Source organism: Macaca fascicularis, chromosome 9, assembly GCF_037993035.2.
Source record: "Macaca fascicularis isolate 582-1 chromosome 9, T2T-MFA8v1.1".
Classification (NCBI taxonomy): domain Eukaryota; kingdom Metazoa; phylum Chordata; class Mammalia; order Primates; family Cercopithecidae; genus Macaca; species Macaca fascicularis.
In genome coordinates, this window is record NC_088383.1 from 7,443,059 (window position 1) to 7,456,826 (window position 13,768).

At 42.8% G+C, this 13,768-nt stretch overlaps 1 protein-coding gene across 11 annotated transcripts in view; it reads right to left on the reverse strand.

Annotated features, from left to right (window-relative positions):
• The window catches only part of PRKCQ (protein kinase C theta), a 144,222-nt gene that overhangs the window by 82,308 nt on the left and 48,146 nt on the right, over positions 1 to 13,768 (reverse strand). For 7 of the 11 annotated variants that reach the window (XM_005564580.5, XM_074000948.1, XM_074000947.1 and 4 more), the window contains exon 2: positions 654 to 780. In XM_005564580.5, coding sequence (XP_005564637.3) covers positions 654 to 771 — 118 coding nt within the window. In that variant the 5' untranslated portion in view covers positions 772 to 780. Of the gene's footprint in view, positions 1 to 653; positions 805 to 956; positions 1,148 to 6,128; positions 6,338 to 13,768 lie in introns of those variants that run through there. The other 4 variants (XM_065520260.2, XM_074000946.1, XM_065520261.2 and 1 more) reach the window with 3 other exon arrangements.

The following is a 13,768-nucleotide window of genomic DNA, read 5'->3' on the forward strand; positions in this document are numbered from 1 at the left end:
CTACACATAAGGCTGTTGGAACGGAACATTCTGAACCCACAAATGGGACGTTGGGTGGCTGTCCCACTTTCCCCCTCACCTTGAGCTGCCTGTAAATATTTAAACTTGATGAAACATCACGATTCTTCCATTCAGCCAAGACCTTAGTGAGTGCGAAAGTACGTTTTCTGAAATTTGGACTCTAATGGCTAATTATAGATGCTTTGTAATATCCACTGAAGTTTGCCAAAGCAGCAGTAAGTAGTCTTTAGAGTTGGTTGGAAGATTATGCAGTCTTAATCTACCTAGACTTATTTAAAGTAACCAGGCTTAACCACATAGGGCCATGTTCTACTTCAGCTCATTAGAGCTCCTTCCCATTAACTCCTTATGTAATTTTCTCAACCCAACTGTCTCTTTCCTTTTGTATATGTGGGAAAAATGAGACGGTGTAATAGAGCCACCGGTGGGCCATCGGGTCCTGGTTTAGAGTCCATCACAAAATGTGTGTCCAGAAGGAAGCCCTTGGCTTTGCTGGGCGTCATCAGTGTCCTAAATGGTAGGATTTGGTTCCACCAGATGATGTCAAATGTCCTGGAAGACCTTGCTTTATACATAGTTCATAGCAGGATTTTCCTCCTCCTCCCCTGCTTTGAAAACCCACTCAAACTTACCTGATTCGACATACTCTTTGACGAGCACAGCACAGTAAGGGTTAACAGCCTCGCCCTGACAAGACTGGCAGGACCCGCAGTCAAAGTTGGACAAGCCAATCCGAAGAAATGGCGACATGGTTGCACCCTGGAAAACGACACAAGACAAATGCTGTTTGGGGGCTATAAAAGATACTGTTTTTGGTGTCCCACGTCTACTTAGCCAGTGCTTTATCATGGACAGCCAGAACCTCACAAAGGTCCACTATCCATCTGAACAAACGTTTTCACTTCCCCTTCTGCAGAAGACACTGCTGGACTCACCCAAAACCACACACTGACTTGCCGAGGGGAGAGGCTTTCTGAAAGTCTGAACTCAACTTCGCTAGTAAGAAGTAACTCAAGAGTTAATTCCACTCAACCTAATGGAGTTAGGCCCAATGGTTGGAGAGTGAGGCAAAGGTTTTCCAACATTTTATGTCTTCTGTTATTCAAGTAGGTGCCCCGGAAACAGCACACAGTAATCAGAAAATGAGTTTATAAAGAGCGAGTCTATTTGAGTCACACTAGTTAAATATGACACCGCAAAATTCTTACATGGTCTATTTATGTGTGTAATGGGATTGGCCCAAGGCATTCAGCAGCTGATCCTTATTTACTTCAGACATTTTCAAAAAGGTCTGCTTTCTTCACAGTTACACACACACACACACACACACACACACACACACACACACTCTAAGCCTTTGTACATCACAAACCACATAGAAAACTCTAAACTCATTGACTACTATAAAATAGGACTTTATCATCTAAGGATGAACAAAATACTTCATAAAAGCCCCAAAATCAGTAATTATGCTTTCCAAGAGGTTTAGATGATAGTTATCAAAGTGTTGGCTACAAATCCAGGAATCTAGTCTAATTCTTCACCTATTGTTCCATTATTGAGTGTTCTGGCCACTTATATAAACTAGATACCCCTTCTTGTTTACCTACTTTCCCGAGGTCCCATTAATCTGAAACTATCATCTGGTATTCAGTGAAAAAGTTACTTCCTTGCTCTGTCTCTCTTCTTGACCATTTTATACTTATACTTGTTTTTCTAAGTTTTCATAAGTAAGCCAAAGATAAGAAACAAACCATTGGTTGTCTTTTCTGCCTTTGTGTAAAGAAAGAAAACTGTTTGAAATAATAAAGACCTGGAAGTGAGAATCTGTAACATACCTGGAAATCTTGGACCTGTAATACCCCATCTAGCTAAGCCAAAAGGTATCTCTTGTGTGCTAAATGCCAGTGTTCTTTGATTCTACAAGAGAGACAAATTAGGAGCTTTTGACAGGTGCTGTTAATTTCACAGATATTAATGAAGTCCTAATTTCCTGTAGAGTTTGGAAGGTTTATCTAATGGAGACGGTTGGGTAAACATCATGATTTGCTGGGTTCCGTATCTATCACGTTGCTGAATTAGCAGGTAGATGACTTACAAATTTGTCTTTAGGGGGCCCCCTTTGCCCTATGAGTTTAGAATTCCCAGGCAGGAGTGGGGCTAACAGCTATGAATTCTCCGGAGAGAGTTTCTTTGAGAATCTCTTCTTTCCTGGGCCACTTGGGTCTTTTAGACAAAACTTCATTTCTCCACAAATCAGGAAAAATCACTGAGAATCATCTTCAGTGATGGGAGTGATCGCCATGTTGGGACTTTTTGAAGATTTCCTTAATTCTGTTTGAGTCTAGAGGGATCACTGACTCATAAAGCCTGAGTTAAAGCACTCTGGCCTTTTCTGGTGTCACTCTGCTATTCCTAGGTTGGGTTTCTAATCAGGCAACAGCAGCCCAGCAGGTGACTGGGAAATGCTGTCTCAGGAAGACATGGAAACCTCCAGGGTGACCAGGGTTTCCATTACAGCAAGGAAGAGAGTTGGGGCAAAACCCTCTCTCCTCCTGAAGGTCTTGCCTAGACAATGATTTCTTCCTTAATAAGCAATGCAGATTAAACAGCCATTTCACCAGATTCACTTGCGCTATTCTGTTACTTCTAAGCATTTTGATGATTTGACCAACACATGTATGTTCTGTTTGACAGCCAAGTCAGTATCCCTCTTTCTAAAGGTCTGGTCACAGACCTTTAGAAATGTATGTCAGACGTGACCTGACATACACTTGACATCTAGAAGACAGAATAGGTGGTTGTGTGGTAATCTTCACACATCATTCAATAGAACTGCAAGCCCAGGTGTGAGTTTTTCAGGCAGATGGCAGCATTTTACACCTGAACTGCACAGAGTGCTTTTCTCTCTGTTGTTCAGAGTGCTTTTTAGTTGATCATGATGAAAAATAAAGAAGACACACAAAGTTAGTAAAAAGGCTTTCCAGATTTCCACCAATGAAAGAAATCAGTTACTATTTTGATCTATTTTCCCTAGTCTTTTTAAATTAGCAAGTTTTTTGTTTTTCTCTTACAAGCTATGATCATCCTGTGGGTATGGAATTATATTTGGCTTTTTAAGTTAACATTTTACTATACATTTTTTTCAAGTTTCTCTGACATCTTTTCAGGCTTCCTTGTCATTCTTGCACAACACCCTATTGACAGTAGCTCTATGATCTGCCTTACTAAAGTCTGTAGTTACATATTTAGTCTGTTTCCAATGTCTACACACAAGAAAAAATGCATCTTTAAGATAATATCTTTTTTTTTTTTTTTTTTTTTTTTTTTTTTACAGCGTTTCCCAGATTTAGGGATACTGCATGAGACTGGATCACCAGAGTATTACAATATTATTTATCAAGTGGTTATTTCTGTTGGTAAGGTCTTATACATTTAAAGAAAATAACCTAACTTAAAGGTAAAGACCTATCCAGGGAAATAGCTATGGTTCGTGTAACAGAAGTAAGTTAACATCATTCTTACATACTATGGGTATACACATTGGCAAGAAAAGCACTGTTTATGACCCAAGAAACTAAATTGCAAAGGCACAAGCTATACAGGATACAAAAATCATAGTTGCAACTAATTGTGGAAAAATGGTCAGCCATATGAGCCATTTAAGACATGCAGAATAAGACACTACGTAATTGCATGGACATGACATTCTTGAAAAGATAAAACTATATGAAGAAAAACATCAGTAGTTGCCAGGAGTTGGAGCAGGGAGGAGCAGCATGAGCAAATTTGGGGGAAAGACAGAACAGTTCTCCGGCTTGATTGTTCTAGTGGTCACAGAAATCTAGACTTAAGTTCACAGAACTGTACACCAAAGCCAAAAGTCCATTTTACTGTATGATAATTCAAAACCCAAAAGAAAAGAAATATACGCAATGGGTATTTTAAGGCATGTATTATAAATACAGAGATTATAGAGACAAAGTAAAAAGAATATATATGGAAAAGCTGCATATTAAATTAAAATCTTAAAGTAATCAAAAGTAGCCTCAAATTACTAAAGGGAAATGATCAGATCTTTTAAAAAATTAAAATAGCTTTGGTTCTGTGGTATTTAAGCTCTTTTGAATATTTGCGGTTAGGCAAACACAGTTGAGAATAAAATAACATTAGAAATTAATAATGCATTTTATCTGAGGATAAACTAACATTTTAAGTCCTAATTTAAGCTGTAAAAAGAATTATAATATTTAAAATATATAAAAAATAGGCTGGGTGTGGAGGCTCATGCCTGTAATCCAGCACTTTGGGAAGCTGAGGCGAGCAGATCACTCGAAGTTGGTAGTTTGAGACCATCCTGGCCAACATGGTGAAACCCCCTCTCTACAAAAATACAGAAATTAGCTGGGCATGGTGGGGGGTCCCTGTAATCCCAGCAACTCTGGAGGCTGAGGCAGGGGAATGGCTTGGCTCCCTGCAGAGGTTGCAGAGAGCCAAGATCATGCCACTGCATTCCAGCCTGGGCAACAGAGCAAGACTCTGTCTTAAATAAAAAGAAAAGAAAAATATATAATAAAAACAACAATATGTTTTTGCCTATGCAATTATCAGATATTTTTGAAATGCTATTACTTAATGTTGGTAAGGTCAAAATGAATCATACACTTTCATACAATGCTGCTGGGTATGTAAATTACCACAATCCATTTAGCAGATATACACATGTGTGTGTATGTAAGTATATATGTGTATGTATATGTATGTATATGTGTATGTAAAAACATCCAGCTATATTAAGAGCCCAGAAGATGTGTAATGAATACACAAGAAAGAAATTAACATAGAAGATTTTCGTGGGTTGCCTTTTGGTGTTCAGAGCCAATGGTAGGGAGGAGGGGATTTCCCTGGGTGTTAAAATAGAAAGGAGAGTTTCTGTGTACAAAAATATATATGCTGGAATAGCATGCCTCAGGACTAAGCTTGTGTGATCTGTCCTCTGTGCGCTCTAAATTTCGGTCAGTCTCATCTTCACTCTCCATTCACATGTGATCTGAGAAACCAAGACAGTTGCCCCTTCATCAACTAAGATGGACTCTAAGGTTAAAGAAATAAAAGTTACCCAGGGGTGGAGGATCCAGGGCTTGGCTGGCATCACAACCTCCTAAATTCCTACAGCTACAGGAAAAGCCACACCCTTGCTAGTCTCCCTAATAATAAGAATAATCAGGCGATGTGCGAGATCCTTCCTAACTCTGATTTACAACCCAGACCCCTGCAGCTCTGACTGGACAGCGGACCAGCCTCACAGGCATTCTTTCCTAAGCACCTGCAGACCTCAAGCCAGTTTCAGCAGCTTACAGATGCCGCACACAAAATGTCACTGTGTCCTATAATTTGCCTTTCAACATAAAGAGCCAAATTTAACACCTCATTTTAATGCTAAAACCGTGCCCCAAAGTGAACATGGGATGTATGTTGGATATATGTTTACCCCTGGCAGCTGCACTTAACTCCCCTCACAAATATGTATAGATTTTCCCCCAAAACTTTCTGAATATATCTGACTCTATTGTGTAATACGGACCCTGGGAGGCATAAAAGCAGCCTGTACTTTCCCTCTTTGAAGAGAGAGCACCTTCGTTACACGCCGAAGACCGTCTCTTCCCGGTGTGCAAACTGATACGGCCAATAAAGTTCTTGCATACTGTTCAGCCATCCTGGTGGTCTATTGTGTAACACATGGTAGTCTCATACTTTACGACAACAATCTGTGCACAAGAAGACTGACTGGCCAGGCTGTTCCGAACAAGGCAGGGGCTAGGCCCCCCATAGACCCCTTGTCTGAGCAATAAAGTCACGCATTCAACTCTCTCCTGGCTATCTCCAAGGGGACCCTCAACTCACCAGGTCCCATACAGAACTCCCTGCCTTCCCTTTCAAACTTGCCTCTTCCTTCATTTTGCCCGCTCAGTGCTGGTGCCGTGACGCCCAGCCCTCACTCGCTGCTTCAACTTCACCCTTCCCCTTGTGCCCCACGACCCACTGGCTTCATCTCCTCCTCCACCAGTTCTGCATCACTTCTCTTGTGACTCACGGCAGCATCTTACCCTGCCTCCTCTGTCCAGCCTTGGTCACCTCTCAATCTCCATCAAATCTCCATGCTCCAGCCTGAGTGATCTTAGGATCTTGCACAACTGCTGCTGTTTCTCCAACATGCCGTGTGTTTCACAGCTTCAGACTTCTAGGAAAGCTGCATCCTCTCCCTGGCATGCCTCCCTGTTTCACTCCATCCTCCCCGCCTGCTTCCTCATCTTTCAAGTTCCTGTTCAGTCTCTAGCTCCTCTTGGAAGCCTTCCTTCCCCTCCTCTAGGGCCCTCCCATCAACACATCTCCATGGGAAGTTCTCAGCCCCGGCTCCTGCAGTTCTCTGAGTGCACTGCTAGACAGCACCTGTCATACTGATTTGCGTCACGCCTGCCATTTCTACAGTCCGAGTGAGGTTGATCCTGTGGCTCCCACGCTCTCAGCCCTCTAATGTGTGGACTTAGTAGAGCCCCACCAGGATGTCCCCTACTTAATTCTTGAGATGCTACATACACTCAGAAGAGGGGTTCGACTCCAACTACACAAGTCCCTCTGGTCTCATCTGCAATACATTTAGCAAGAACTCCTCAGAACGAGTGCATGTGGGTGCCTTACTTCCCTCATCCCCAGTGATGATAAACAATTTCCCTCTGTGACCACATTCCTTTGGAAATGCGGTCAGCTTGTGAGACAGGGGAAGAGACAGAGTGCCGGAGGCCACACTGCCCTAATTCCCTAGAATGTGCTGTTGGATTTATGGATTCACATCTGTCTTCCTCAACAATTCCGAGAGAAGGGGCCATGACTTCATCATCTATGTGCCTCCAGAGCTGATCCCCCTGTCTGATATATGTTAGAGACTCAGTGCATTTTTGCTTACGGAGTTCATTTTCAAAAGCAACGTTTTACCGAATCTCTTCATCTCATGCATTTGTTTTACTTGCAAGAGTATACAATGGTCAAATTAAGTGACAGATAATTACAGAGGGAGTCAAGAGCAAAGGATGCAGCCCGGCACTTGTTATAAGCAAAAGATCGATGCCCTCATACACTGAACTGCTGGAGTTATTTAAACTATCTAAGCCTGCTTTCTCATTTGGAAATCAGTGATAATACTATTACTCATCTCAAAGAGCCATGAGGATTAAATGGGCAAACACACACAAGGTGCTTAGAATGGGGTTGGCTCAAAGTAAATGCTCAATAAATGTTAGTTATTATCATTATTACAACTCTGATATATTTTCTAATGGGCCTTCTCAACTTCACTGGTGTGTACCAAAAAGAGCAGGAGGAAAGTAGAAATAGTCTTTTAGGAGCATATCTGAGCTAAATTATGTGACCTTCCTCTGCACTCTGCTACAGAGGTCCCATAAAACCCTCCATCTATCTCTTGCAGAGCACTTACTACCCTCTGATGTCCTTATCTGGATGCGGCCATTATCATGATGGATATCAGGTATGTCCATCCAATCTTCCACGCTTTTGCTATCCCAGCTGCAAAACACCATCATGATATGTACTATGTTACGTTACATTATGTTATGTTATGTTATGTTATGTTATTTATTTATTTATTTTTTTGAGACGGAGTCTTGCCCTGTTGCCCAGGCTGGAGTGCAACGGCACGATCTCAGCTCACTGTAACCTCTGCCTCCTGGGTTCAAGTGATTCTCCTGCCTCAGCTTCCTGAGTAGCTGGGATTAAAGATGTGTGCCACCACGCCTGGCTAAGTTTTGTATTTTTAGTAGAGACTGGGTTTCACCATGCTGGCCAGGCTGGTCTTGAACTCCTGATCTCAGGTGATCTGCCCTTCTTGGCCTCCCACAGTGCTGGAATTACAGGCGTGAGCCATCGCGCCCGGCCCATATGTACTTTAGATCTACAAAGGATCTTTACTCTTACAGGCTCACTATTTTCAGCTTTAAGTGTGATCTCATTTGTCTTTTGTGTGTAGCTTTGATACAGGTACGGCTCTGTGCTTTAGGTCCCACACTATTGAGTCCTGAACTGAGAATTCTGGTCTTTTGATTCTCTGGGCACTGACTGCCCAATTTAGCTAGGCTGATTCACCCTCCACAATTCAAACCCCCAGAATGTTTTCATAGAGATGCCAAGGATGTCCACATAACTGAACCTGATGGGGAGAAATTCCATATAAATAGAAAGCAATAGAAGTATAATATACTCTCATCAACTGAAAAATATCAAGAATTCTCTTCCTCAGTAGCAAATGAAATAAGAAATAGCCAACTTCTTCATGTAATAAAATGTTTGGACAGCATTTGTATTACTGTAATTTAGTGGGAGGTGGTTCAGTGTTGGGGGAGAGTCTCATAGAAGTAAAATAACATGGCCGGGTGCGGTGGCTCAAGCCTGTAATCCCAGCACTTTGGGAGGCCGAGACGGGCAGATCACGAGGTCAGGAGATCGAGACCATCCTGGCTAACACGGTGAAACCCCATCTCTACTAAAAAATACAAAAAACTAGCCAGGCGAGGTGGTGGGCGCCTGTAGTCCCAGCTACTCGGGAGGCTGAGGCAGGAGAATGGCATAAACCTGGGAGACGGAGCTTGCAGTGAGCTGAGATCGGGCCACTGTACTCCAGCCTGGGCGACAGAGCGAGACTCCGTCTCAAAAAAAAAAAAAAAAAAAACAAAAAAAACGAAAAACAAAAACAGAAGTAAAATAACACTAGTCATCACTTGTATCAATACCTCTCACATGTGGAAGAGAGAACACAGATTAATCAATAGTAAATTGGGGATGAAAAACAAAGCATTCAGTGGTTTCCAGTTACATCTGCTCAGCCAAATTTGGTAAACATCAATTCAGAAAAATTTTGGCAAATTAAGCTACACCCATAGCTTTGGATTTCTTTATGAGATAGAAAGGTTTCTTAGGTAAAAGTGACTGCTATTAAAAGAAACATAAAAAAAGACTTTTTCACAATGTCCACAGAAGAAAGATGATAACTAGTAAAAAAAATCACATAGTCGGGTAGCGTTTTGCTTTGTTGCTAAGACTTCTACCAAGCAGTATTACAAAGAGGTTAATTAGCTTTCACCAACAAAAATGGTCTCAAAAAGTGAATTAAAATAGTAAGTATGGGCCAGGCGCCCATACTTAGAGACCCTGTCTCTAATTTTTTTTTTTAAATTAGCTGGGCATGGTGGCACACACCTATAGTTCCAGCTACTTGGGAGGCCGTGGTGGAAGGAACACCTGAGCCCAGGAAGTCAAGGTTGCAGTGAGCTGTGATTGCATCACTGCACTCCAGCCTGGGCGACAAAGCAAGACCCCTTTCAAAATAATGATAATAATAATAAAGTATAGATTGAAGATAATATTTTAAAATAACCCCTACAATACACAGTGACAAAAGAAACCCAAGCCTAACAGTCAACCCTCAGTCAGAACTAGAGATGAAGGAGGCTTCGTGGACAGACCTAGTGCTGCCCTCCTGCCTGCCAACATTAACGATACTCCACACTTTCCCCCTAAAACCAACAATAGCATTGAAGTGAAACCTTGAAAGATAGAAAATAAAGCACCTGGGATGACAGTATTAATCTTCTGACACCGATTTTAATAGGTTCCATGAATAGATCGTCCCACTAAGGCATAGCCCTGGCCAAGTTACACTATTACTTGAGAAAGCCGTCCCAGTCTTTGTTGAGTTAAAGCCTAATTCTTAACCTGTTATTTAAAAGCCCCCATGTATTGGATTCATGTGGCCCTCTTCACACATCCACGGCTCTCAGTGGAGTCCCAGCCTGCCTGGACTTCTCTCGGTTTGCTGAATGCTCCCTGAATATCTGTCTCCGTGGCTCTGTTCATGCCATTCCTTCTGTTTCTGAGCTCTGCCATCTCCACCCAAGCACAATCAGCATCTTTCGAAATCTTTCTCATGTTTCATGAGATCCTTAAAAAATCCCGTGAGATAGAGTGGGTATTACTAGTTACTCACCAAATAATATTACAAATAATCATCACATTGATGATTGTAATGAAATCTCATAGATACTTTGACTTACGTTATCTCCATAAACTCTTCCAGTAGCTGTCAGGTGGACAGGACAACTATGGTAGTAATCTCCATCTTATTAATTTATAGATTTTATGGCTGGGGCTCAGCAAGTTTAGGTGACTTGTCCATGGTTACAAAGTGCTTGGAAGGCCTGAATTCAAACTCAGGGCTCAGATTTCAGTCCCTTTCCGTAGCATCTTACCACCTGCCAGATCTAGCGTCTTCAGCTGTATTCCAAGCGCATGTCTGCCATGCTTTCTTCTTACCTACTTTTCACTTTTGTTTTTCTCCTTCCAGAATCCATAGAATTAATTAGCTCAGATGGGGACAGGTACGGGTAGACTTTCTCCTAGATGGGAAGGGTCCTCTCTTATAGGACAGAGTTCTCACCAAGGCGACATACAAATAAAATGCCTTCTGATGTTGAATATGAACTTTTCCCCTTCAGCTCAGGGTGCTGCCACCAGTACTGATGTGAAGAAGAAGAAGGGAGAAAAGTGGGTGAGGAGGGAGGAGGGCAGTGGGCCAAGGTCTGCGAGTCTCACCAAGTCTGGACCCTCGGGCCCCAGCTGGCCCACCTCCCTCTGTGCTTGCAGTCCCTGTGAGGTGCCTCCTGGCTGCAGCAGGCAGGCTCTCACTGATATAGGAAACAGCCTTGCCGTCCACCACGGAGTTCAGCCAGTCATAGAAATAGTGTTTAAAAGGGGGTTAGGCTTTCCATGAGCTTTTAGCCCATGTTACAGCTGAACTACCAAGCATGTGCTAGGTGACTGTTGTCTGCTGTGGAAATCTGTCATGCGTAACAGTATTCCTACATTTTCAGAGTCCCAACAACGAATGACTTTAAAATTATTGAAGTCACTTTTGAAATGACTATGGATTTATTTTAAGTTTTTTTTCTTTTTTTCTGAGGGTAAGAGTAGGGGAAGGTCAATTGTGGTAAAAACAATAACAATAATTATATTAAAACTCAACAAATATTCTATTAATTTGGTGTGAAAGCAATTGCAGATTTTGCCATTAAAAGTAATGGGGGAAAAAAAAAGGCTGGGCGTGGTGGCTCATGCCTGTAATCCCAGAACTTTGGGAGGCCGAGACGGCTGGATCACCTGAGGTCAGAAGTTCAAGACCAGCCTGACCAACATGGCGAAACCCTGCCTCTATTAAAAATACAAAATTTTTAAAATTTGCCATTAAAAGTATTGGCAAAAAACACAATTACTTTTGCACCAACCTAATAATCCCATCTCGCCATACTCCCCTGCATACTTTATGTTGCCTTAGTGCTCTCTGTGGGGTCATTAGCTTTCAGTTATTCAGGCAACTGCCTTAGAACTAATTCTGATTTCTGAACAAATCCTTCGCAGGCTTCTTGAACATCGAAGATGTCAAAAGGAAAAATGGAAACAGTATATACATGGATGTCCCGGACACTCCTACTCTAAGTCCATGAGCAGGAAAGAAGAAAGGCTCACTCGCCTCTTTCCTCCTTGATCTCCACACAGAGGGCCATTCCCAGGTTGGTTTCTTTGAGGGGGGATCTGCTGGAGGCCATGAAGTATCATTTTGGAGAAACTCTCCTCCCAGGGTTCCATAAATCAAAATGCTGGCGTGGGGGTGGGGTCAGACTTGGTTCCTTTCCTGCTCCCAATTCCTTTCTAGACCTCAGCTCTCCCACAAGCAGTTGCCCTGGGGAGGAATCCTTGAAAATGTTGTAATCACCCACAATTTGCTGGTACTATTTTGGGAACTGGATGAGATAAGGTATGAGGAAACTCCATAAACTCCTACATGCATTGCACAGATTAAATGAGTTAATATGTATAAAACAGAACAATGCCCAGCACATAGTAAGCCTTCTATATGTGTTTATTTTCATTATTTGAAATGCTAAAACAATGTTCCACAATTGGAAAAATGGCTGTCCAAATCATAGATACTTTTTCTCCTTCTTCCTCAGGCTCCTTGGTATTTATTACCTAATGTTCTATGATTACAATGTCCACAATTTCTGATTATAGTGATTATGCATCCATTCACTCATTCATTCATTCAACAAACAGTTACTAGAGCTACTAGGCACTAAGTGTCTCAGGACACTGCAGTCAGCCAAAGAGTCAAAATCCATCCTTTGTGCAGGGGTCCAGATGCACAAGACAGACAAGAAAGCAGAAGAATATAATATGAAATATACCAGGTAACTCCCATGAAACAAACTAAGCAGAGGAGAGAGGTGGGGAGTGCTGGATGGGGCGGCAGGGAGGGTTTCACTGGTTCCGAAGGGTCTCCGTGAAATGATGTTGAGTAAAGACCTGCAGGAGGAGAGGAGTGAGCTACGCTGACAATAGCAGGCGAGCGTGCCCGGCTGAAACATGGGTGTGAGGTTGGAGCTGCCAGGCATGTTCTGGGAAGGGGGCTGGGCTGTGTGGAGTGAGCAAGGGGTAGAGAAGACAGACGAGGTAAGCGTGCCCGTGGGGCTGTCCACAGGCCACAGTGAGAATCTGGAGTTCAGGTAGGACACCGCCCGAGGGGTCTACATGCCATCTTTGGCTCTGAGTGCAGAGCAGACTTATTTACACCTAGAATGGGGGTATCCTGGTCCCTGTGTTGAGAGGACTGTAAGGAGCAGGTGCAGAAGAAGAGATACTACTGGGGGCGACTTCACTCTTCCAGTTGATGGTCGGGGCACCAGAAGAGGGACCCTGGCAGCGTGCAGGGATTTCGATGTCTCTTGACGGGATGTGCCAAGTGACTGAAGATGAGGGGAGGGAAAAGGAGGAGCAGGGCGACCCCACCCCATGGTAGGAAGCCGTCCCCATTCACAAGATGGGAGCCCTGTGGGAAGAGCTAGATGGTGCAAGAAGAGGAGACGTTTGATTTGAACACGTTAACTGTGAGATATGGAGAAAACCGTTGTTATCTTTTCTGAATCAAGAATTGAGACACATGAACTAAGGATGTAAAAGTCGTATTTTCAGCAGCCAGGTACTGAAACTTCTTGGGCATGTGGGTATGTATTGGGAATCACGGGATAGATATTTGAGGTCTAGGTCACATAATTTCCATATCTAGAAAACAGCAGATGGTAAAAGATATAAAAACTGAAATGATGATGATGTTGGTTATGAGGACAACAGCACCCATCACTTACCGAGCAGTTGCTAATCGTGGTCATTATTAGAAAACTCATATTTTCCCCCCTTGTGTTTTCAAACAAAGAATCTTGCCTGGGTCTGGGCCTCTCCCTCTAACCTATCCTTACTCCCCATTCCTGCACCCCAGGAAGAAAAGTGATTGATCTGATGGATAAGTCTGTAAAAGAAAATAAAATCTCGGGTCCCCAAACCCGTTATGCCATGGGGAGAGGTAAGCCTGGAAGCCGAGTCCTGCCACCCTGCCATTCTTTCTCCCCAGGAGACAGTGGTCACCTCACAACTGCGTGTCACAGCATTCTACGTAAGCCAGGCTCCCACAGTGACAAAAGACCTCATGTTTCTCCAGATGGCCACCCTCACAAACTGCTCACAAGGAAATTCCTTTCTGGCCCCTCAATCCTTCAGGATCCACATTCCCTTACAAAACAAGCCTATGCCAATTGCAACCCTAGGATTACAACCTAAGCTTAACTTCTAA